This window comes from Mesoplodon bidens (assembly GCF_964165515.1).
Source record: "Mesoplodon bidens genome assembly, chromosome: 2".
NCBI classification, from domain to species: Eukaryota; Metazoa; Chordata; class Mammalia; order Artiodactyla; family Ziphiidae; genus Mesoplodon; species Mesoplodon bidens.
Genome location: NC_138177.1, coordinates 46917575 through 46943359, shown reverse-complemented (window position 1 = coordinate 46943359; position 25785 = coordinate 46917575). Strand labels below are relative to the sequence as shown.

The following is a 25785-nucleotide window of genomic DNA, read 5'->3' as shown; positions in this document are numbered from 1 at the left end:
AGGTGAGCTAAAGCTCAGAAAGAACTGAAGGCTATGAATTGGGCTAGGATCTTGGCTAAGGAGGCACCACCTAGGCCCCAATGGGATCCCCAAACCCCACAGCGATTCTGGCTGTCCCTCACTGCTCAGCCACAGGCAACCACCTGATCCACATTCTCTGCCTCTCACTCTGCTGGGACCATTCCTAAGGAAGGCAAAGGAAAGTGTTCTAGGAAAGAAACCTAGAGTCTTCTCTCTTTTTTACAAATGCTGACAGAAACATGATGTTGGGGTCTCATCTCAAATGCAGCATGTCCAATATCAAGCTCACATTTTCACACAAGCCTGTTCCCTCTACATTCCCCACCCCAGTAGATGGCAACTCTGGGAAACTGTGGTTTTCCTGGATTCCTTCAGATCTCACTCCTGTAGCCAGCTGGTCACCAAGGCTGGTCAACTCTACCTTTGATCATTGAGAGGGTGGGAGGGGACCCCCAGAGGCTTGTAGGCACTAGGCCAGCATCTTCCCTTGCCTGTTTGGCCTCCCTGAGTCACAAGTTGCCTTGTCTTGCTCCCATCCTGCCATCTGTGCCCATGGACCCTGCCATCCTGTATCATCAGTGGGTCAGTTAGCCTTGGAGAGGATACAAGGCTGGACGGTGGATTATGCTGCCCTCAGGGAGTTCACCATTCAGATGAACAGAAGAAACAAGGCTCCATGAAAATCACAGGAGCCAAGTACCGCATGAGTGGTACAGATGTAAGAGTTTGAGAAAGGGAGCTGCGAGAGGCTTAACTTCAGGGCAGGGTCTTGGGCTCACTTAAAAGAGAAGCAAGTAATATCTGTTAAGCACTCCTGGAACTGGGCCAGAAGTTTTAACAAACATCTGCACATCTATCTTACCAGCTGCATGGTCTCAGCTTTAGAATTTCTTGTTCTGCAAAACGGTGATGATGATCCATCACAGGGTTGGGAGGATTTAATGAGCTAATACATTTGGCATGCTTAGAACAGTGCCCGACACACAACAGTTCTCAATAATTTTTAGATTTATTTAATAATAATCCTTATAAAAACCCTCTGAGATAAGGTTGGTTCATTTATTCATTCAAGTATATACCTAACCCTAAAGGAGCTTCCCCACAGTCCAGTGGGAAACAGACAAAGAGAGGACAATGACTAGGCAGCATCTCGGTGTGCACAGAGTGCCAGGGGCGCAAAAGGTTGCTGGTTATCTAATTCTTCTGAGGGGAGGCAGGCAATGCCTCCCAGGTGATGCTTGAAGTGGGTCTGGAAGGTTCACAGCTGCAAAGGCAAGGAAAGAAGTATTCTGTGCTGCCTTCTGGTGATGGGCCTGGGTAGACACAACATTTCTGAGTTAGGTGGACTCAAGACTGTTAGGAGGAGAGGGCACTGGAACAAGTCATGATGGCCTCTTGTCCTGCACCGAGGAGTTGGACCTCAGTGGTGGGGAGCTGCTACAAAAGCGAACAGCAGCGTGATATGACTAATGGGTGTTTAGCTTCAGTAACTCTTGCATCAGTATGAAAGTCTATGAGTATAGTGAAGCAGGTGTGTACAGAGGAAGAAAAAGAAATCAATCAATCCCAGCAGTCAGGACTCCTCACTCTTTTTCCTATACTCCCTTGGCACAAGTAGCTCAAACACTGACCTATCAACCCATGGTTATGTGAGTCAACAGAAGGTTACTGACTACAAGTTTAAAAAACTCTGATATTTACTTTCCAGATTACAGCAGCCCTTAGGACTGTGGAATAAGCTAGATGTATCAGGTAAGCTCAAAGTTAAAAAAAAAAAAAAGACCAAAGCCATATGTATGTTGTCTCAAAACCAGGTTATTTATTGGTATGTACACACACGCACTCACACTCATACACACCCATACACCCATTCCTGATGCACTGTGTCAGCAGTACGGTACTGAGAAGGGACCTGACAAGATACAGGAGGCTGGTGAGGGGGGATGGGTCACAAGTGACTCCCCAAATAAAAAGTATATTGACTGTGAGGCAAGGGGTACACCAAGACAAGAGCCTTCCATCACTGTATGCATCACCTCCCTGCAATAATCCCAAGATGCCCCGAACAGACCTGGGTCCTGCCAGCTGCTGCCTTATGACATGACTAATTAAGATAGGGTTGAGTTGTAGAGGAGAGGCTGGGGCTGAATTTCCCACTATGCTAGCCTATCAGAGTTCCCTGAAGGAGTCAGATGGCCTTGTGGTCTCCAACTTCACCAATCTTAGGAATCTGGGGTTTCTCCATAATCTTAACATCCATTACCCAGGGATAGGAGCTCTTTCTCTCCATCCAACTTATTTTCTGCTCAAGAACTCCTCCAGCTCCATTCCCAGTGGCCTGACAGACAGGAAGGGCAGGGAACAATGAGGGAGAGCAAGGGAAGTTGGATGCCTTGCCCATACCCATGGGAGCCCACCCAGCCCCACCACTGGTGGACCTCTCCTCTACTGAAAAGCAGCAGAAACCTGTAAGCCTGGTACTGCCCCGGGCTCCAGAACTCCTCCTGGACAGGGTGCTCTGACCCATCATCCCACCTGCTAGCCTAGCCACCACTCAGAATCCAAGTCATCAGCTTGCAAACCAGCTGCTCAGCCACCTGCAGGGTGGCACTTCACTGGCTCCTCTCCAGGAAACATGCTTCAGGCACTTTTCCTCTCCTTTCACTTGGATGAAACCTTAGGTTCCATCAGCTCACCCTGAACTTGGGTCCCAAACACTTCCAGGCACCTTGGCAGGATGAGCACATGGGTTAAGAAGAGGGATTTCTTGGAAATAACATTCTTACCAAAGCGGGACCTGTATCCCTCAGCCCTGGGTGCTGCCGTGCTACCGGGGAAAGCAACTGAAACTGGGCAGGTCTCAGGAATTTCTGGACGAAGCAGTCCCTGCACACCGAAAGAGCCCTGAACAAGGGGGTAGTGGTTTGGGGACAAGCAGGAGAATGACAGTCTTCACCAACAGCGGATTTCCTGGACCTAGGATATGATTCACTACAGGGGAAGCTTTATTTTCTTCCTAGGAGATCAGAGGAAGGAAGCCTCAGATTACCTTTTTCCCAAACCAGACTTTAAGGTCAATGTATATACTCAACCCACCCATTAGGTATATTCTTATGGGGCTGGGATTATCAAAGAAGTGGGGCAGAGGGGGACAGAAAGGGAAGGAATATTGGGAGCATAGCTGGCAGTGCAAGGTTAGCTTGATCCAGAGCCAAGATCCACACAGTTCCCTCTCCCCCCAGCCCAGCAGCAGCTCTACCCTACAGTTGGGGCAGGAGGCATTCCCGCTGCCATTTGGGCTTAAGGCTACCACAGGCCATTGGCTCTCCCTCTAGCTGACCTGCCTGCACCTCTCACTGGGCAGGAGGGCTGAGTTTCCCCATCCTTATTCTTGGTGTTTGGGATTCAACTTAAACCACGGCCTAGAATCTCCACCTTAGCCTTCCCTCTTCCCAGGTTCATCATCCTGAGGAAGAATGGGGCCTTCTACAGCCCCTCCCAGCCCCCAGGGAGGTCCTGGAGGTGAGGCAGGAGCTGCAGCTATGCAGATGAGTTGGGGGAGGGATAAGGGCGAAGGTGCCAAGAGCAGTTGTAGACCATCTAGTACAACCAAGAGGTGGACAGAAACCAGAAAGCCAAATAACCCAAGCAAGGCAGTCTGAAGTGCCATTTTCTTGGAAGGGCCATCCCCAGCCCTTGACGCTGTGTCCTGGTCTCTGGTGGAGTTTGCAGTCCAGACCAGCTAGATGCAGAAGAGGGAAGGTGGAGTCCATCCATCTTGGGCTGCCTTCCTCTCCCTCCCGCAGACCCACAAGCATGGACAACCTGGTTGCCTCCACAACACCAGGAAACCCAGCCACATCCCAGAGAGCCTTACAAGGGACACACGTTGGACTTGGGGTAGAGGGATGGCTAGGGGGTAGACAGTATATTCTGAGATATGAGACTAGGAGCCGTGGGAGTAAGGGGACCGAGCAGGAGGGTGAAGGGCTCTCCGAGCCTGTGAAACCAAGCAGGAGGAAGCTGGCCTTGGGGGCTGTAGCTAGTCCCGGAAGGCAGAGAGCATGTGTCCGTAGAGATAGTGAGAGTGGGCTAAAAGAGAGAAAGAGACAGGCATTGCGCGGTGAGCTGGCAGTGAGTCCCTGAGAGATGGGTTGCAAGGTATCTGCGGCGTGCTTGTAAGCTCCAAGCGCCCAAGGCCAAAGAAAGCAGGAAGGGCAAGCCGGGCAGTGGGCGCGAGCAGGGCTGGAGCGGCACGGCCGGCCGGAGGCCAGGGACAGGCGCGGGGAGGCCTTGAGCCGGCGGAGGGCGGGCCGAAGAGCGCCCGTGCCCAGGGCCTGGCCCACTTACCCCGAGCCACGGGCAAAGCCCCGTCAGACCCGGGGCGGGAGGCGGGGTCAGCAGGAGTAGGTCCGAACCGTGGAGGTCTCCAGTCTCTGCGCCCCCGCCGTCCCGGCTGGGAGGAGTCGGCAGCCGCGGGAGAACACAGAGCGGCGGGTTAGTGCGCGCACAGCTCGCCCGTGGGGCCTTCCCGGCCGCGCCTGCCCGCGGCGGCCATTAGTTAGTGCAGCGGCGGCGCGGGAGCTGTGCGCCCGCCTCGGCCTCGCCTGAGCGCCAGCGCCCGTCCCACTCCGCCGCCCGGGGAACCTAGGTCCTGCTGGGCCGCGGCCATGCCCAGCCAGCCTGCCACTCACCTTCAGGCATGATCTTCTTTGGCGGGGCCGGTGGAGGCTGCAATGGCCCCAGGGTGGACACGCGGAAGCCTACCGGAAGCGTTTCGGCAGAGGCGCTGAGCACGGCGCTGCCGTGGTGGTCCCGCGGCCGGAAGCGTTTCCTCCAGGAGGGCGCGCGGCGGAACACCTTGTCCTCCCCCTGCACCGTGGGGACACGCAAAGGACCAGGGCTACCTTGGAACTGCCACCCTCACTCCCTGCCTGGGGTAGGACAGTCAATGGCTGGTTCTAGGGGTACCTTTCCCTTCGGAAAGAAGGGAGCAAGGTCACGTCCGCTTTTAGGCCCTCAGCTTTTCCTTGTGTGAAGTGAATGGGGCAAAGTGGATGACTCCAGGGAGCCCCTGTGACTCTGAAGTTCCCTGTCTTTAGGCGGGGTGGGGTTCCCCTGTTCGGATGTGGCATCCTACAGTTGAACTGTGTTTCTCTGCCCACCCCAATCATCTCAAACTGGGCTTGGGATGCCCATTGACCTTTAAAGTATTCCTCCTCTCAGGCTCATCCATGGGAAGTGGTCACCAGCCAGCCTCCATTCACTCCTCCCTGACTTTCTGGGCCCTCAGTATGGCTGCAGCACCGGTGTGCTGAAACAGCGCTGGGTCAGGAGTCAGGAGACCTGGCTTCCATTTTATCAATACTAGCTATGTGACCCTGAGCAAGTAACCTCTCTGAGCTTCAGTTTCCTTATCTGTAAATGTAAAATAGGAATAACATCATCTGCCCTACCTATTTCTCAGGCTGCCTATCCCTGAGGGGATCAGGGGAGAACACTGACCCATTGACAGTGATGGGTCAGGCAGATGGCCAATCAGCGGCAGGTTCCTCCAAAGGCTCCTGCTGTCTGCCCTCTCACCCATGCCAGCCAAGTCTCCAAAATAACTATCTCTGCCAGAGGGCACCCAGAGCCATAACTCTACAGGACGTCCCTCTGCACAAGCCTCCCACCCCACCCTTCAGAGCCCACATCCATCCTGCTTGGCAGCCATGCCTAATCCCCCTCAGCGCTTATGTTCTTGGAACTGGTGCAGGTAGAGTGCTAGCAGCAGGAATAAGAGACACGAACCCACCAGTTCTCACCTAAACAACCTCTCCCAACCCCATTAGGGTTTGTTGTTTGTGCCCTGAGTAGGTCAAATGCCCCCATCAGTTCTTAGCACCATGTATCTCTGTCATAGCATTCATCATAGCATTTTTAAATGTACTTATGGGATTATTTCATCAATTCCTTTCTCTCCCTCTCTTCCTCCCCCCACCCCACCCCTTTCAAATTCTATGCTTCATGGGACAGAGGTGATGATCTTTTTTGTTCCGACCAATATATCCGCAGACCTGAGTAGTGCCTGGGAACACCGTAGGCACTCAATAAATATTTGATAAATGGCAGCTGGCTCCCTATGCAGGCATCCCATCCCTGAGTTTATCAGGAACTTTCCTCATCATTTCTGTCTTCGCCATGATCCTATCTTTAACCTAATCTAGAGACCCTTCTCTTCTGCATGCTCTCTCTTTCTCTCCATTTCTATCTTCAGCCAACCCTAAGGACTTGTTTCTGTTTTTCTCCCCCGTCCCCTAATAGTCAGATGTTCTTTGTGTTCCTCATCTCCTCATTTCCCTTGAGTCCTGACATCCATGCATGGGAGAACCGGATGTAGCCCTCCAGGGCCTTGAAGCTTGAGAGGGGAAACTGAGAACCAGAATTGTCAAAGGAAACAGTTGCAAGAGACAGCTCAAGGTTGCTGATGATGTGCTGGATGGCTGGACGGGAGGCAGTCTCTTGGATCTCCAACCTCCCACCTGCCACTCCCCCCACCCCCAAATCTCACCTTATTCCTAGGACCTGGCCTTCTACTTAAGCTTCCTTTTAAAGAATCAGTTCTCTCCAGCCCCACACCTAGCTGCATCCCAGAAAGCCCACTACATTGCCAAGATGATGTCACCTACTCAGTAACCACCCCAATGCCTGAAGCCTGATAGGACAGCTATCTCCACTTTTAGGAGGCAGCAGGAGGTAGGAAAAAGAACACAGGAACCAGATACACTTTTGCTCCAGTCTGGCTCTGCCACATGTCAGCCTGTGACTGCAGGTAAGTTATCTGCGACAGCAAGTAAGTTACCTCTTTGAGCTTCAATTCCTCATCTGTAAGATGGCATAATAACCTGTCTCACATGATGATGGTTAGCATAAAATAAGATGTCTGTCATCACTGCACCACCATGCCTTGCCCAATGCCTGGCGCAGAGTAGGCATTCAAAGCATATTTTTGTAAGGATTGAAGGAGTAAAGAACTTTCTAAATTAGATAGCACCATTCAAAGATATATGGGAAAGCTGTATCAAAGAAAGCTTAGAACCTAGTGTGTGGGGAATAAGTAGGAGGGTCCACCTTGCAGGGGCATTGGGAAGATTCAGATCTCAGAGTGGGGACATCTGGTGGGGTCTGGCAGTTTCTCTCCTTGAGTGGAATACACACACACACACACATACATATGTAATATGTATGTAATATATGTGTGTGTGTGTAAATAACACACTCCAAATTTCAAGGCACCTCTGTGAAGAAAACACCCCTCCACAAATTCTGTATGTTTCTGAGTGTGTCCTATCTACCGAGGTACAGTAGTCATTCCACAAAGGTGGGTTTTAGCCCTGTTAAACCCAACTAAGAAGAGACTAGTTGATAAGTAGATAACACTAATGGTGTCCCACAAGGAGGCCCAGAAGTCTAAACAGAGGCATTGGTAGAGGTAGGGGTGCTGCAGAGAAAATGGGGATCAGAAACAGTTCTGATTGAAGATGGAGAAGCTAAAAATAAACAGTCTGGGCTCTTTTTTTAACTTGTTTGGAACCAAGGCAGCTAAGGCAGACCTGACAGTGAAGGCAGGCAAGGTTAATGGTAGGAAAGTGAGTAGAGAGGAGGGAGGGGAGAGGAGGCAGGGGCTGGGGAGGGGGCTGTGCCCTCAAGAAACACGTATGTTTTAGGAGGAGCATTGTGCTAGGAGCATCAATCTAGCATCCTAATGCTAGATTAGGAGCATCTCTAACAGGAGCATTATGGCTAGAACTTTGGAGTCTTCCAAGACATAGTCCAACCTAAACTCAAGGAGAAGGCCTGATGAAACTCAGTTGGAAGGGACTGTTTCTTCAGTGACCTGGGGCATAAGAGTAAAACTAGAAAGGAAGCTGGGATGATAGAAGCCTGAGCCATGTGTTTAGCTGTGTCAAACTGCACTGAGGAACATGTGAGCAAACCTGTCATTTAATGACCTCAGAATAATGTCTACCTCCAAACAACCACACTACTGGATGGGTGGGAAACTTAGCAGGCTGGAGATATGCTGTGCTCACAGCACTGAAGAGAGGGGCTCTAAGAGATAAAGAAAAAGGTATGATCCCAAAGAGATGACCTTTGGGGGAAACCTCTGATCCTGTGTGGTTAGGAGGTTTAGGGCACAGAGCTGGAAGAGGCTAGAGGTACCCAGAAGGAGTTTCATAGAGACTTCTCCAGGCCTATTGCTAGGCCTGTCCCTGCCTCCCCAACCCCCTGATATCATGCCCATCCTCTATGGCTCTCCTCCCTTAGGCCACCCCACCAATCACCAAGGAAAGCAGAACTCATGAACTCCGACAAACCAACAGTGACCAGATCTTCAAGGTCCCCAGTTCACAGCCAGGTACTCACATCATCCAGCTTCCGGTCTGTGCCTAAGGCCAACAGGTTGTTGAACTCTCTCTCCATCACCTGGCGTGCCTGGAGTCCACAGGGTGAAAGAGGGAGAGAAGGGAGGGGCTATAGTTAATGACCTCTAATGCCATCTTTCACCTGTTTCCTAGGGGGTCCAAGGGCAGAGATGGGGTTTTCAGTGCATTTAACCCATTAGCCCTTGATGCCGCTCCTTTGAGCTAACCTCGGTGTCCTCTGAGAAGTCAAAATGTTAACCTTACGATTTTTTTCATATGGAGCAAATTAGAAAACTATAATTTTTTAAAAAGTAGGATCATAGAACACGTGGATGGACACACTTCACCTACTGGGGAAAAACCCCCCACAGTTTGTCTCTATAAGGGAATATCATGCCATACTATCTTTCTGGAAGGGTAAATAAGCATGTAGGCCATGGATAATGAAGATTTAACTTATTTAGATTATATAAATGTATTTTATAAAGTTCCACATAAAAAATTAAACTTAGGGGGCTTCCCTGGTGGTGCAGTGGTTGAGAGTCCGCCTGCCGATGCAGGGGACACGGGTTCGTGCCCCGGTCCGGGAAGATCCCACATGCCGCGGAGCGGCTGGGCCCGTGAGCCATGGCCGCTGAGCCTGCGCGTCCGGAGCCTGTGCTCCACAACGGGAGAGGCCACGACAGTGAGAGGCCCGCGTACCACAAAAAAATAAAATAAAAAAATTAAACTTAGGAAAACTGCTCAGTCATGGATATTGGTGGCCCTTGGGCCGAGTGGGGCATAAAGGCCTTGTCTATAGGCTTCCCAGCAATTTCTTGCTAGGAGATTTGAGAAATGCCAGAAAAAAGAAAAATTTCAAAATTACCACCTGATATTCTGAACCATTTTTAATGAACGATTCCATACTGGGTCAGATCCTACTTCCCCTAATAGCTAAGCTAAATGAACGGGTCAGAAAAATAAGAACGGTTAGAGAGCAACAGAGAGTAGCCCTGCTACTCTTTACAGATGTACTGCTGTCCACAAAAACTGGATGTATTTAGAGATAGGAAATGAGAGAAAAACAAGCCCATTTCTGGGTAGATAACATTAACCATAGCATTCTGTGGGGACAGTCTTTGTTGGTACTGGGAACATAATATTTTTTTTTTTTTTTTTTTTTTTTGCGATACGCGGGCCTCTCACTGTTGTGGCCTCTCCCGTTGTGGAGCACAGGCTCCGGATGCGCAGGCTCAGCGGCCATGGCTCACGGGCCCAGCCGCTCCACAGCATGTGGGATCTTCCCAGACCGGGGCACGAACCCGTGTCCCCTGCATCAGCAGGCGGACTCTCAACCACTGCGCCACCAGGGAAGCCCTATAATATTTTTTTAAGTGATCAGAAAGGAGAAGCATAGTTAATTTTCAAGTATCCAGGTGACACTGTTCCTCTGGGTAATGAAAGGGGACTATGACATTTACAAACTTCAGAAACATTTCACAAAGTTGTATGAGTGGGCAAGAAAGCAGCTGATGGGGTTGGAGATGGGCAAGCATAGAAAAATTGCATTGGGATTTCCCTGGTGGCGCAGTGGTTAAGAATCTGCCTTGCTAACGCAGGGGACATGGGTGCGATCCCTGGTCCGGGAAGATCTCACATGCCGTGGAGCAACTAAGCCCGTGTGCCACAACTACTGAGCCTGCGCTCTAGAGCCCGCGAGCCACAACTACTGAGCTCGCGTGCCATGCAGCCATAAATAAATAAATAAATAAAATTAAAAAGGATGGCGGCTTGGGGGCAATCTCAGCTCTTCCTAGAGAGCGAGGGGAATCCGTGCTATCCATTCTGACTGGTTGGGATGGGTCATTGCAAAGAGACTGTAGGACGCCCTGGCCCTGTGTGCTGCCATCACCCCTAAGAGGCCAACGCTCCACCCAAAATTACAAGGCAACTCAGCCCTATCCTCACACAAGCGAAGATTCGTCTGCTCCCAGAATAGCTTGTGCAGCTCTGGTGGCTGAATTGCAAGAGATCTGACAGCTGCAAACAGTCCAGACAAGGGCAGCTAAAATGATCAGGGCATGGAGGCAAGTCTATATGAGGAAAGGCTCAAAGAATTAAGACCACTCTGTCTGGAGAGACAAAGGCCTGGGCCCAGAGGCAACACAATCAGAGTTCATGAAATCACAGAAGGCGAGAACTAGTCCAAGACAAATATCCATACGAAAGCGTAGACAATTAGGCTAAGGCAATTCTCTTCCCTGGGGGGAGGCGACTGCGGGTACATTTAGGACAAACAAAATTAGGTAGTACTTTACACAACAGGTAGCAATTCTAGAGTCCATTACCCACAGGAAGTTAAAAAAGCCAAACGTATAAATAGGTTCAAGAGAAGTTAGATATATTCTTAGATGACAGCTCCATAATAATTATCCAATGTAATGGAAGGAGATGTCTAATCTTTTGAGCTGTTGACAGGGAGACAAAGCCCTGGCATGGAGAAGCTCTGGGCTGTGTTATTTGGTATATTTAGCTTTCTAAAACCTAGGGACCCAGGAACAGATACTTGGGTGGGGCGGGGGGGGGGGTGGAAACAAAGGGGATATGGGTTCTCTGGTCCTTATGGGCCCCAGGGCTAGTTTTCTTCTATGAATAGTCAGGTCAGAGAAGCAAGTAGAGGAAAAGTCTCAGCTGTAAAGATGGGGCTGGGAGGAGATGGGGGTGCCCACTGCAGTGTGGGGATTAACACAGTATTCCAGGCCTGTGCTGAACGTACTCTGTATGTGAAGGGCATTGGTTTCCTAGGGGGCTTGGTTATGCACAGGGACCACTTGGAGGTTTGAGGACATTTGTGACCCCCTCTAGAACAGGCCTCCAGAAAGCCCTCCCACCAATCCATAAACTTGCGCATATCAGAGGGAGAGAGAGCAAGAGAGTGGAGGAAAGGGAGAGACCAAGATTGAGACTGATGACCAAGATCAGACTGATTGAGACTTACAGCCTACCTGGGTATTCTGCGTGGGTATCTGCAGGACCAGGGCCAACGTGTTGTGGTCAAAGTTCTCATCCAGGGCCAGCAGAGCACCATGCACACCACTCTCATGCAGGTTTCCTGCATAGTCCCGGAGCCCAATAGACTGGACCCAATGAACCACCTGGTCGTTGGTCCAGACCAGCACATCTGGAGGTCAGGGGAAGAAAAGGAGCAGAAAGAGACAGGTTTGGCCAAGGCCCCTCCAGGGACAGAAATAGAGGTCCCTAGACCCAGAGCCCCAGTCCACCCTGTTCTCTTGGCTCCAACCCCCACCCCACCCCCCTCAACTTTCCACATCTTCTTTCTGTCCTCCCTGGCACCTGGGCGCTTGGAGAACCAGCCCCATACCACTCCGTTCTTGCCAGCCTGCGAGACTCAGGGTCAGGCTAATACGCTTTCTCCCCAGAGCCCCTGTAGCAGTCATCCACTGCCCCCAGGCGGGAATGGCCCTCTTCTTATTCTTTCTACCTTCAAGGTCTCTTCTAAGACTTGCCTTTCTTTCCTGTCCAGCCCCACCCAGATCACCAAGTTCCACGAGCACTTTCTCACACCAGTCTATAGCACTATCCCAAGGGGATCATTGCATTTGTCTGGTTGGTGGCCATTGTCTAAGGTGTTGGGGAGGGGGATGTTGCAGCTGATCGGGCAGGGGCTATTTTTCCTCCACCAGATGGCAGCATCCTTTGGGCATGGATTGTGTCTCCCTCATCAGACTGGGAACTCCCTGCTCCCTAAGGGCTGTCTTCCCTCTTAGATTTGGAGCTTCCCTGTGGCACAGAACGCCTCTTCTCCCTTCACTCAGCCCAAGGCAGGGATCAGTGAGGCAAGTCCCTGCTCCCCCAAGGCCTCTCCCACCACAGCTTTCAGAGGAGGCTCCATTGAGCCTGACAAGCTTACCCTTGATCTCATGCTGGCTTTCTTCCCGCCTCTTCTCCAGCTCCTTCCGGTCATAATTCAGCCTCTTCAGACACATGATGCCATACTGAAGACTGGTTCTGCAGGCACACAGCCCCCCTGAGCCAGAGCCTCAGTGGGGCCACGTTTCTACCACATCTGCCCCATATCCAGCACCAACCACAGCCCATCAAGACCTATATCCTCCAGCACAAAGAGCATCCCAGCCCACTCCTTCTCCTCCTTCCCCCAGGGCTTAGACATAATCCATCACAAGGCCACTTGCCTCTCTCTGCCTATCCCAAGTCCTCCCTCTCAGCCAGGGTGTGGGGCTGATTGACAAAGGAAAGTTCTTTGAATGATAGCAACACGTCCCTCCCTCTCCAGGCACTGGAATGACAAAGAACCCTACAGATATTCTTTTGTGTCCCCATTTCACTCAGAGTCCTTACAATGGCCTACAATGTGATACATGATCTGCCCCTATACTGATAGCCCTGCTGTTCCTCAAACATGGCAGGAATGCTTGGCCTATGTGCCTTGGGGCCTTTGCAGTGGCTGCTCCTTCTGCCTGGAACACACCCCCTCCCTGCCCCCCAGTCTGCTACATGGCTTACCCCCTTGTCTCCTTTAAGTTTTTGCTCAAATGTTATATTTTAAATTCAGTAGTTACCTTGTCCACCTGATTTAAAACTGCAACATCACCAGCACCACCAATCCCCCTTACTCTGGTCTAATTTTTTTTTCTACCACCTCTATCTATTAACATTCTATCTATTTATAATTCCTTGTCTGTCTCTCCCAGTTACAATGTAAGCTCCGCGAGGGCAAGGAGGTTTGTTTTGTTCACTGATGTATCTCAAACGCCTAGGATGGTGTCTGACACATTCTACAAATGTAAACACCATAAATGCTAAATGAATGATGTGAAATAATTCACATAAAGTACTAAAAGTACTTTAAACTGTACCAGGTGCATAGTAAGCACTCAATAAATAATTACTAAGCCAGGCCACGAACCAAAGAATCCGTAGGTTAGAAGGGACCCCGCACACTCTCAGTCCAAGCTCCCCACCTAATGCAGGAGTCAGCTCTGTAACATCCTTTTGAGTATTATGAACACCTGTGCCTAAACGCCTCTGGTGGCAGGGAACTACCTCTGGATGCAGCTCATTCCATCTTGGGCAGCTTTCCCTGTAGTGTTCTTCTTTAAACTTGAACACTACTCTGTCATTCAGCCTCTCTGGGTTTTGTCATCTACAAAGTGGAGGAATAGAACAGAAGGTCTCTCCCAATTCCAAATACTTTTGACTCTATCATGGAGGCCATTGCTTTGTGAGATTAAATTATGCTTGAGTGCTCCCTACTTCTCTCCCCTCAGTTCTACCCAGGTAGCCCATCTGCCTAGAACAAACCCTTATAGCTCAGAGACACCACTTCTAAGGAATCTGGCTCAAGGCCACTGGTTTAAGCCTTGGTCCCCTGGAGGGGGCAGATGCACACATAGCTCCTAACTGGAAATGCCTCTAATTTCAATGTCACTTACTATAATTTTCAGTTCAGTTCCTATGACTTTCAAAGCTATTGCACAGCTTAGCAAAAATATAAAGGCCTGGGGCTTCTCTGGTGGCGCAGTGGTTGAGAGTCTGCCTGCTGATGCAGGGGACACGGGTTCGTGCCCCGGTCTGGGAGGATCCCACATGCCGCGGAGCGGCTGGGCCCGTGAGCCATGGCCGCTGAGCCTGCGCATCCGGAGCCTGTGCTCCGCAACGGGCAAGGCCACAACAGTGAGAGGCCTGCGTACCATAAATAAATAAATAAATTAATTAATTAATTAATTAATTAATTAATTAAGGCCTTAAAGTCAGATCAACCTGGATCTGAATGCCAGCTGTGCCACTTCCCAGTTGAGTGGCACTCAGCATATGTGAGATGGGGATCATAACTCTCCTGCAGAGTTACTGTGAGCATTCAAGGTGATCCTGTATGAAAGGGCTTAGACCAGCCCCTGAACATCAGAGGCATTCAGTAATGGTACCACTTTTGGAAGGACATTACTAATTATTGTGTGTGCTTTTTCTCCTATCAAAATAGGAGATTCTCATGGAAACCTGCTCAATAGAACACTATGGTCTAAGGAAAAGAGCTCTGAGTTGGGTGTCAAGAAAGAAGGATGCTGGCCCCATTCTGCAACCACTTGGCTGAGTGACCTGGTGACACTCAATCTCTATTGGACTTGTTTTCCCCATCTGTGTAAGGAGAGTTTTTAAATAACTCTTTCTCATCGTTAAAAAAATATGATTTAAAAGAATTTTTAAAGATATAAGAACATGCTTATGAAATATTAAGTGGAAAAAAAGCAGTTATACCTAATTGAGGTACGGAATGTGGAAATGTTTTAGAAACTGTGAAGTACCCAAGATTTAGAGCTAAATCTTGAACTGTGTATATAGGCTGAGAGTCTCTCATGGGCAGTCGGGGGAGGACTTCCATAATGCTGTATAGGGTTGGGCTGCCTGATCCTCTAGCAGCCGAGGCACATCTCAGTTTGGTGGGGAATGGCCCTTCTCTCCCCAGCCCTATCAATCACTGAGGAGGGAACAGGTGCAGCTAGGCCTGGCAGCCTCCCAGATTGACAGAAACAAAAGATTCCCTTTCAGCCCCGGTGGTGAGGGAGGGGGTGGTGCTCAGGGCAGACACAGCTGGGGGTTCCAGCATAGGCGGCTCTGCAACGTGCTGGCAAGAGAACTGGATTTCAGTCAGGAGACTTGCATTTTGCTAGCATCCCTGAGTGACCTCGGGCCGCTGCTCCTTCCCATGCCTCAGTTTCCTCACCCATAAAATATGGAGGCTAACTAGATCCCTTCCAAATATAACTTTCTGCTGTTTATGAGTTGGAGAGACCAAGGGACACCTGCAGAACCCTAAAAGAACCTTGAAAAGCCACACACTCCCAGCTCCACCCTTTGTCACATTAACTACTCAAGATAAAAGACCTGGCTCAAATAGCAGCCTGTGTGATTTGAAGTTGGATGTTAAAAAGGACTTCCTAGTGTGTTAGTCTGCGATTATGGAATAACTGTGCTTTGGAATATTTTGTGTAAGATTGGAATTGTTTGTTACCTTAATATTTAATAGAACTATTTAAATAATACAGCCATCTGGGCTTGATATTTTTATCCACTGCTTCCATAATCTCAGACTAACACACTCTTGACACCAAGCCTGACAAGAACATCATAAGAAATGTGGAGACCAGTATCATTCATGAACATAGATGCAAAACTCCTAAACAGTGGGAGAGGGAAGGACTGGAAGCTTGGGATTACCAGATGCAAACTGGTATATATACGATGGATAAACCACAAGATCCTACTGTACAGCATGGGGAACTATATTCAATATCCTGTGATAAACCATAATGGAAAAGGATATGGGAAAGAATATATAAATATATAACTAATCACTTTGCTGTATAGTAGAAATTAACACAACATTGGAAATCAACTGTACTTCAATAAAATTTTTAAAAATTCAAAAAAAAAAAGGACTTCCTAAAAACTATCAACTCCTGGAACCATTACCGAAAACCTATGTCTTAGGAGGGCTGCCTTCCTAGCTCCAGCTGGTTGTTTCCATGCTGGCATGTGCCCATAGAGCTTTCTCTTTTTCAAGAGAAGCCAGACATCCAGAATTTTGCTTAACATTTCCTAGCGTTTAAATATTGGCAGCTAAGGTCATAATTTTAAAAATACAACGTAGGCCAAACAAATTACATGTGTGAGCCAAATTCTGCCCACAGGCTACCAGTTTGTGACCTCCACTGCAGATACTTTTGCACAGAAGACCTTTTCAACAAAGAGGAGGAGAACACTGGATGACTTCCTGTACAAAAGGATGTGTGTTTAAAACTGAGAGGCTCAGATCTGGGATGTTGGCAGGGCAAGCATCCAGAAAGAACGTTCCTCTCATCTTGTAAGGAATTAGACACCTAAAATAGATGCTGGGTTCAGTGTACATCTTCTCAGGGTAAATGTAGAGAATTCAGCAAGCTCGATGACAAGAAATAAAATTCATATCCAGGGGGAAAACTTTCTAAGTGAAGCTAAAGAGAAATGACTGTGTCTTAAGGGTTGGAGGTGAGAGGACTAAACCCTCAAACTGCAGGGGAGACAAAAATTTGGCTTTCCCCAAAGGGAGACCTGTTACCACCCAGAACAGGCAAAGAAAGAGATGGAAGCACCTCTATTCCTGGAGACAGACCCCCAGAGTTGGGGGAGAACTGTGTAGGGAGGTGGCCCCGGGTTCCAGGCTGGCTCACCGGTGGAAGCTGTCCACCATCTTCAGGTGGACCCGCAGGTCCTTCTTGGTGAGGTGATCCAGCATGCGAGCGTCAACAAGGCACTCCATGAAGTAGCTGCGGTACTGGGGGAGCCCCAGGCTGGGCAGCCACTGGTTCCCAATCCACTCGTGGTTCATGTCCCCATAGGCCAGGGTCTGGAGAACAAGATGGAGGAGGCTGGGGGCAAAGGCAGTGCCGGCAGGTTGCAGCTAGCAGTTCAATAAAATTTCAGCTTTTACTTTCACGGAGGGGCTGGTAGAGGCGGGAGGTGAAGATTTTAAATGGAGCTTTTTAAGATCCTGGAATGATATATTCCCACTCACTTATCAATTATCTACACTAATGAACAGAAGCAACCACCTAGGCAGCAAGTCATAGGAAATCCTTCCCATCGACTCTGAAATGCATTTGTGGTGCTGTAAGGCAGACTTGCCTTCCCGATTTTCAGTCAGCCTCAAGCCTGCTGAGCCCAGCGGATAGGCTGCATTACAGGGGGCCTGCAGAGTGACAAAGAAAGCCAGTCTCACTTGGGAAACTGGCCTCACAAGGTCCACAGGGAGTCCCGTTTGGCTGAAGATATAAAAAAATGAAGTAAGGTGAACTGAGCCTGCCAGCGCTCTTCTCTAAGGCTTGGTTGTCTCTCCAGAGATTCTCTAGGTCCTTCGTGTGCCGCCTCCCCACCCCACCACACACCGTGCGCCCCGCCTCCCACCCAGCCTGGTTCTGAGAGGCCTGCTCCACTTGGTCATTGCCTCCTGCCTTGCGGGCAGGGACCTCCCTAACCATCTATCCTTAGAACGAATTTTAATGGTAACCCTCCATCACTCTCTTTCCTTACCCAACTAGTTTTAGAATTGGAAATTTTGTTTTGTTATCTTTTAAAATAAAACGATTGATACATATAAAACATATGTAGCGTATGTTCATTACTAAGCATAAAAACGAAGTTAACATCCTTGGACACCATCCATGTTATCCACATTGTTGCATCCATCCTTACGTTCTTCTTCCCCATGTTATGCCCTACTGCCCCTCTAGAGGTAACCACCATGCTGAGTTTTCTGTCCATGATGCCCCTGCTTGAAAAAATGTTCTTATAGTCACCAAGGTCTATTTCTCTAAATAATATGATTAAATTTGCTTGTTTTTGAGTTTTAATAGAAAATCTTTGGGGACTTACACTTTTCACTTTACACTGTATGTCTGAGTCATCCATTCCCTTTGCTAAATAGTGTTTTACTGTGAGAATATACTATAACTGATCTGTCCAGTCTCCTGTTGATGGGGTTGCCCAACAAGTATAAACAGTGCTACGTGCTTCTTTTTTTTTTTTTTTTTTTTTTTGCGGTACACGGGCCTCTCACTGTTGTGGCCTCTCCCGTTGCGGAGCACAGGCTCCGGACGCGCAGGCTCAGCGGCCATGGCTCACGGGCCCAGCCGTTCTGCAGCATGCGGGATCCTCCCGGACTGGGGCACGAACCCGTGTCCCCTGCATCGGCAGGCGGACTCTCAACCACTGCGCCACCAGGGAAGCACTGTGCTTCATTTTTATTCACGGCACTTACATCTATCTGATATATTGTCCATTTATTTGTTTGTTTACTGTCTGTTTCTCCCCTAGAATATAAGCCCCATGAGGGCTAAGTTTGCTCACTTCTGTATCCAGAGGGCATAGAAAGGCCTAACACCTAGTAGCTGCTCAATAAATCCTTGCTCACCAAGTGAATGAATGAAAGCCCTTTGCTCAGTTCACCAGGGGTACCCCTGAGAGGGACAGGAAGAGGAAGAGGATTCATACTAATCTAAGTCTCATTACTCCTGGGAAGAGGGTTGAACTGAGGGGAAGAGGCAGGCATGCTGGGGGCACAGCCCTCCAAGGCTCCTCACCTGCCATGGTGAAAAACCAGAAGTAGCTAAAGGGGAATGAGGAAGGATGGAGGCGGGTGGCTTCAGCGGAGGAGAGACCTGTGCCCAGGACTCTTTGTGTGAAGGGGGACCTAAAAGACTGGGGCTCAGGGGCCTCCCTGGTGGCGCAGTGGTTGAGAGTCTGCCTGCCGATGCAGGGAACACGGGTTCGTGCCCCGGTCCGGGAGGATCCCGCATGCTGCGGAGCGGCTGAGCCCGTGAGCCATGGGCGCTGAGCCTGCGTGTCCAGAGCCTGTGCTCCGCAATGGGAGAGGCCACAACACTGAGAGTCCTGCGTACCGCGAAAAAAAAAAAACAAAACCTGGGGCTCAGAGAGTCCTGCAGGGGAGCAAACCTGCTAGGAGAACACTACCCCAAACTGCTGAGAGTTGGTTCTGGACAAGGGGAGGGGGTCTTACCTGAGCCCAGCTGCCCTCCTCACTGTCCTAGGAATGAGTGCAGCATGTCAGGGGGAAACAGGCAAAGTCAAGAAACCTGGCAGCCTCCACCCAAGGTCCCACCAAGAAGGAGGAGCAGACACCCCAGTAGCTGGATGGGTGACTTGGGAAAGCTTGTTGGGAAGGTTAAGAGAGCACAGAAGGCTGGTGCACGTGCCTGTGTTTGCAGTGAGAGGGGATCAAATGTGTATGAGGCAGAAACACAGTCAGGCAAGGTGCCAGGTCCTCTCAACCCTCCCTGTTCCTCCACCAAGGATCAAGCACAAGGGTTAAGGACTCTGTGGCTTCATGACAATAGCAGGGCAAAACGCTCCCAAGCCCTGCTCTTCTTCACTGGAGTATACCAGTAGCCCAGGGTGAACTTGTGACCCCCTGGAATAGACCACCCCCCCACACACACAAACTGTTCCTATTCTCACTTCTTTCCCACCCACCCACCACCCTGAGAAGAGAACTCCATCACACATCAGGGAAACCAATCTCGTATTAGATCAGCTACAAGCCCCTTTGACTTCCCACAACCTTTCCCTCATCCTCATGCAAGTCATCAGTCCTAACCCCAGGCCCAGGGCCCAGGGCCAGACTCACTGTTTTAGTGGGTGTTGCCAGAGTTTCCATCTCTTCATGGGTGACCCAGACATTCCCAGAAGACTGTAGGCAGAGAGGAAATCTAGCTGGTCCTGCGTGTGAGCTCCTTGGCTCCCCATCAGGCTGGGAGCCCTAAGGACAAGACATAGCTCCCTTCCCCTGAGTCCTCCCACAGGCCCAGCCCAGAATTCTGCACATTGTCTAGCTCTGAGCAACTCTCTTTTATTACCATATCTGCACTGCTTAGCACAGTGCCTGGCACAGAGAAGTACCCAACAAATGTTTCCTGAATGAATATGAATAAATGGTGTGAATCTGGAATAAGGGCTGACCCCAATCACAGAGATGGACTACAGTGAAAGATTTTACCCTGGGGGTCCATGGAGAGGTTTACATTCTTGTGGAGAGGTTGGAGGACCAGAATTTACAAATGCCCCCTACTCCCTCTGCTACCCCAATCTGGCAAAAACACAGAACCCAGAAGTCCTGTCTTTGGAAACTCTGCCCAAAGATCTAAAATTACCGGCAGAGTAGGTATGGGGAGATGGAGCTCATGAGTGGTACGTGGGAGGCAGGGAACTAGGCCTGCTGGGATTCTGCTAGCAACAGTGTTACCTCCTCTTGGAGACCGGGTGGAACCCTTTGTGGGGCTGGGAAGTAAGGGGCAGGACTCAGATGCTGCCATCTTCCCAATGACCAATATGAAACTTTGTAAACACTATTTCGGGGCTTCTGAAAATGTCCTGGGTGAGGGAGAGGTCACTCACAGTCCTGGAGGTGGGCGGGGCAGAGGGGCTGGTCAGCGACACCATCTCCTGGATAGCCAGCCGGAGCTTGAGCCGGTGCAGGGCATTGCTGATGCCAATTTCCCGCTGGATCTCTGTGTCCGAGAGGGCTGACATGATGGCACCACTCTTGACGTTGGCCCGGCAGGCTGCCACATACCAGGCAGGCATCCCCACCCAGAGCTGCAGATATGGGGCACAGAGGGTAAATTCAGCCCCTTTCCCAAGATCTGGGCTCCACTGCAAAAGTTTGGCAATACTGAGAGGCAAGGGCCAGGCCTCATCCATGGTCTCAGAACAGCAAATGAAGAGCAGAGGAATTTAGAAATGTGGAGATGACCATCATCAAATGCCTCTTTTTCCCATTTTACAGATGAAAAATCTGAGGCCTGGGAAGGTGAAGGGATTTTACCAACATTGCATGGGTGATTAGCTCCTGGGGGCACCTATAGGAAGAATGAAACCACCTGTGAAAGTCTTAATGGCTCAGTGAAGATTAATTCCCCTTATCCAGACTTAGCTACTCGAGAGGCATGAGTATATAGCATCGATTCTGGCTAAGTGCTAGGTATGGCGCTGTGCACTTGGCACGGGAGAAACATGCTGGGAAAATTCTAGGAATACCACCCCTTTGCCCAAGGAGTCCTTGTCCCAATCCACACATCCTTCCCACCAGGCCCCTGAGTAGACTTAGACTCCCTTTGCCCATGTTTACCTCTAGCCAGGAGACCACAGTAGGGCCGTCCCACTGAGCAAAGGGCATTCCTTTTCTGCGGGCATCTTCAAGCAGCTGGTGTCTTGCAGGAAGAGGAACAACAGACTCACTAGTCCTTCCTTCTTTCTCAACCAAGCATACTCCCAGGGATCATGGGCTGTGCCAAGAGTTGGACTCCCATTACCCCTTCTCCCCACCATTGGACTGCCACCCCTGCTCTATTCCTGAAGCAGTGTGATACCAAGACATGAAGCAGCAACACCTCTCCATTCCCAGAGGTGAGGGTTCTTGCTTTGTTTGCACATGGTCTGAAACACAGACATTCTACTCTGTTCTGCCAGAGATCCCCAGGTGCTAGGTCACTCTCCCACAGCACCCTTGTCTCCTTCTCACTCAGGTCATCCTAAGAACAACCTCCCAAACCCTGCTGTTTCCACTTAGACCAGGCCAACTCAGTCCAGAAAGGGCCTTGCTGGGCTCTGGCTGCCTGAGCTCAGTCCCATGGCAGTCCAGGGAAAAGACAGTGGGTGAGGGGTTGGACCCCACCCTGGCAGAGCCCGGCCGGTGGTTCTTACTTCTTCTTCAGCCGCCGGTCCTTTTCTGCCTGGGTCCCCAGCTTGGTAGGTAGCATGGGCTCCTGCAGACCGAGCTCAGAGTCTGTTAGCAGAACTAGAAGGGAAGGGATGGCATATCAGCTAGGCCCTCTCTGCTTCTTCTCCCTTGGCCTGGGCCAGGACTGGGGAGCAGACCAGCAGGAGGCTCCTCAGCATGTGACAACCCAAGGGTCTGATGGGACAACCCATTATTCCTGGAGCCTCCACATGACATCCCTACAAGCAGGCAGTCCTACAGTGGCATCAAGTGTGTCACCCCAAGCCCAGACAGCCTTCCCCTGGGAGCCCCAGCCCTGGAGGTGTTTTTCAGCCAGATGGATGGAAGTCGTTCCACTCTAACGGCAGCAGAATCCTAGACAGAACTTGTCCCTCCTCCAAACCAAGGGGAAAAGGAAACCCAGAGAGCCAGAGTGGGCTTCGAGGCTCAGACAGAATTATCCTGACCTGGGTTGAGGGTGGGGAAAGAGGCACGTTCAGAGATGTGTGTCTGGGCCTCTTTCTCAGGGCCACTCACTTGCACAAATCGCAAAAGGGAACATGCATAGCTCTGTCCTCTCCTGTTAAGGATCTCCTGAACTGATGCTAGAGCTCATGGCAGGGGCAGCATTTTACAATTCACTTAAGCCCTGGTCACTCCTCACAAGTGCATAGAGGACCGAGGGTGTTGGTAATCCAGAAGCCAAGCTGGGATGCTGTCTTAGGTTTAGGTGCCAGTGTGGTGTGGGGAACATAGGAAATCATAAGGCTTCAACACGAGATGCCTCTTCCACTGACCAGACCTTCTCAGCCCTGCCCCCTCCCATCTGTGGCTGGCTCCACAATATATTTTGCAAGGCCCTTATGAGCTGGCCCCAGCCTAGGGTCTAAACTCACCTCTTCTGCTCCCCCCACCCACTTCCCTCCCCACTCTGAATAGACTCAACTGCTTACAAAACTCTCACACCCATGAATCTTTGCCTTTCTCAGACCCCCCACACACACCCCACTTCTTCCCCTCACACACACACACACACACACACACACACACACACACACACACACACACACTTCTTGGCTTGGCTAATTCCCACTTAGCCTTCAAGCTTCTGCCCAGGTGTTGCCCAGCAGAGAAAGCTGCTCCTGTCGCTCCCACCACTCCATGGCTGACCTCTGAGTTCCAGAAGCACCCAGAGCATATTGCTATCTTAATATTGTTTTAGAATCATCTCTTTAGTTTTTCCTTTTCATTAGAAACTGAGCTCCTTGAAGGAATGCACTATTGATCCGATACCTAATACTAAGCCTTGTTTACAGTAGTTACTCAATATATGTCTATTGAACAAATAACTGAATAGATGAGGGAAAGAGAAGGAGGAAGGGAGGGAAAGGAAGAAAGGAAAGAAGGAATAGGGGAAGGGAGAGGAAGACAGCTAACATTTACTGTGTACCTACCACACACCAGGCACACACTGGAACTTTATATCATCATAGAGGTGTTAATAATGCTACCCTTGCCCAAGCACTTACTTGACTATCATGTCTACAAAGTCATGATGAGGCATTGTGATATTTTGAGTCCTGGAGGCAAGATGTACTAGGAATTAAGAACTGACTCTCTTAGAGAAAGAACTAAGAAATTTCTCCTGAAGGTCCTGAGCCCAGTACCTCAGAAAACCTCCAGATGGGAAGAAACCTCAGAGGTCCAGCCTCACACTGAATACAGGAACCCCTTCTACAGCATAACAAATAAACAGCCTGATACTGATGCCTGACTCTTCTCGTGGCAGGAGCTACCACCCCATGAGGTAGCCCTTCCCGCTGTGAAATAGCTCTAACAGAAAACTTCTTCTCCGGAGCTGAATCTCTGTGTCTGTGGCTTCTGCCCGCTGGTCCCTGGGAGGCAGGCAGAGAAGACTGGATCCAAGGATACCCTCCTGCTTCTGCCCTCTACTCGCACCCATTTACTAGGAGACAGAGACCATGGCCCGTGGCTCCGTCCTGGCTCAGCTGGATCAGCCTGCCTTTCTCCTTCTTCCCAAACAGGCGGCCGATGGATGATTTGATGCCCTTGCGCTTGGCGCCCTTGTGCAAGGAGTCCTGGCTGCTGTTGCTGCTGCTGGGGTTGCTGCCTGGATCCTCCAAAGCACTACAGGATGACAGCCAGGAGGGGGTGGAATGAGAAGAAACAGACTTAAATTACAGCATGAGAGATGGAAGTTAGACTTCAGGAAGAACTTACAGTAAGTGTCAGAGTTGGGAGGGTTAAGGGGACATGATCAGAGCATGTGACCAAAGGAGACATGGGACTGTCCTTCCCTGATGGTGTTTCAAAGACAAGTGAGATGTTCAGACACCTGGGACAAGTGAGATGCAGCCTGTGCAGAGGCAGAGAGAGGGACGGATAAACTTGGGAATGGAGAGGCTCGATGTGGGGTCTGCTCCACTTACCTCTTGCCTTCTTCCTGGCTCAGGGCTGGGTGGCCAAGCTTCTCTAGCTGCAGCGTCCTGGGTGAGGAAGGAGGAGAAGTCTCACATTTTATGGTGGCTTTATCCTCTCGGTTCTCTTCCCGAGACACTGGTGACTGAACAGACAGTGAAGCTGTCAGGGGATAGAGGGAGAGATCTGGGGCCTGCCTACCCAGCCCAGACAGGCAGAGGAGCATGGAGAAAAGCAGAGGTGAGGCCCTAGGGGCCTCTCAGAGTTCAGACTCAGACTCAAGGGCCCAGTGGGGAGAAGCCAAAAGGGAAAGGCCTGGGAGAATTAACCTATTAGTACCTGGGCCATCAAGCAGCACTCACCAGCAGCTTCCTCCTATGCTTTCTTAAGTCACTGGGCTGGAAGAGAGAGTGAAGGATGAGCTTGGACTCACCCTTTGGTTGCTTGAAAGTCTAACCCAAGGGGAGCCCAGTGGTCTTAGGATGAGAAGATAGGATTTAGTGCCTCACACAGGCCTGAAGAGAATATCACAGCAAAGCAAAACAAAACAAACAAAACAACAACAACAACAAAAAACTGGCTTGAAAAAATAAATCAGGGCTCCCTCTGGAAGAGAGAAAGAGGTATGGGCATTGGGTGAGTTTCTTAAGCATTACCCAAGGGAGAGGGTAAGGAAGATACTACATAGCCCTTTCCAGACCCAGAAGGACATGCTGGTGACCTGGTATGCCAGGGTCTGCACACATCATGAGAAGAAGATGCTGGGGCCCAAATGAGAGAGAGTGAGCCCTGCTGTGCCTTGTCAATTCCCCTCGGCCAAGCCCAGTGATGACACAAGGTTGTTCATCAACTGCCCCAAGACTCTCACCAAGGTCATGACCCCCATTCGGTCCAGGTCCTGGGTAGCACCGCGGGAAGTAAGCTTAGGTGTGGAGCGGCCGCTGAATGGAGGGGATGCGCTGGCCAGGGACAGGGCAGTCAGAGAGGTGGGGATGGAAGCACGTTTGCGCAGTTGGGTCAGGTTTAGGGCCTCCATGCTGCCACTAGTCACTCGTGTCTCAATCTCCTCAGCACGGAGCTCTGTGGACTCCTTCTCTTCCTGGATCATCCTGGGAGGCAGGCAAAACCAGATCTCATGATTAGCCCCAGAGAGGACCCAGCAGGAGGCAGATGTGGGCACTGCCTGCAGTCACCACCCAGTGACCCCAGGTAGAAGGCAGTGGCCAGGTGTGCCCCATTGTTTTCGGCATTGCAGGGACATACAGGGCCTTGTGGGCAGAGTTGGTTCTATCCCACTGCAGCTTAGACAATTTTCTCTCTTTTTTGTGAACTGGCCTAAGGTAACAAAACTCCCTAATTTAACAAAAGCAGTTGCTGGGAAAGGAGGCAATTTAGTCAGTGGAATATAAATCTTCATGGAAGTCAGAATTCTTGACCTACCACTACCTATAGGGCCTCAGTTTCCCAATATACCCAATGTCAGGAATGGTCTAGGTCAGTATTTCTCAAACACAGGACCTTTAATTGATACTGATCCCTGATGGAACTTTCCCTGTTCCATGGAAAAATTAGAATAATAGTGATAATGTTATGTGTATGAAGGGGGCACTCAGAGAGGAATGT

At 50.1% G+C, this 25785-nt stretch overlaps 1 protein-coding gene across 11 annotated transcripts in view; it reads right to left on the bottom strand.

The window, feature by feature from the left end:
- Positions 1-4063: 4063 nt before the first annotated feature.
- The window catches only part of PPFIA4 (PTPRF interacting protein alpha 4), a gene marked incomplete at both ends in the record, with an annotated part of 35289 nt that continues 13567 nt past the window's right edge, over positions 4064-25785 (bottom strand). For 4 of the 11 annotated variants that reach the window (XM_081221609.1, XM_081221615.1, XM_081221613.1 and 1 more), the window contains 15 exons: positions 4064-4113; positions 4716-4893; positions 8431-8499; positions 11417-11592; positions 12343-12440; positions 16661-16836; positions 19006-19032; positions 19633-19695; positions 20400-20600; positions 21133-21214; positions 21708-21801; positions 23705-23871; positions 24174-24307; positions 24525-24560; positions 25031-25271. In XM_081221609.1, the coding sequence (XP_081077735.1) occupies positions 4064-4113; positions 4716-4893; positions 8431-8499; positions 11417-11592; positions 12343-12440; positions 16661-16836; positions 19006-19032; positions 19633-19695; positions 20400-20600; positions 21133-21214; positions 21708-21801; positions 23705-23871; positions 24174-24307; positions 24525-24560; positions 25031-25271 (1792 nt within the window). Of the gene's footprint in view, positions 4114-4418; positions 4478-4715; positions 4894-8430; positions 8500-11416; positions 11593-12342; positions 12441-16660; positions 16837-19005; positions 19033-19632; positions 19696-20399; positions 20601-21132; positions 21215-21707; positions 21802-23704; positions 23872-24173; positions 24308-24524; positions 24561-25030; positions 25272-25785 lie in introns of those variants that run through there. The other 7 variants (XM_081221614.1, XM_081221617.1, XM_081221610.1 and 4 more) reach the window with 3 other exon arrangements.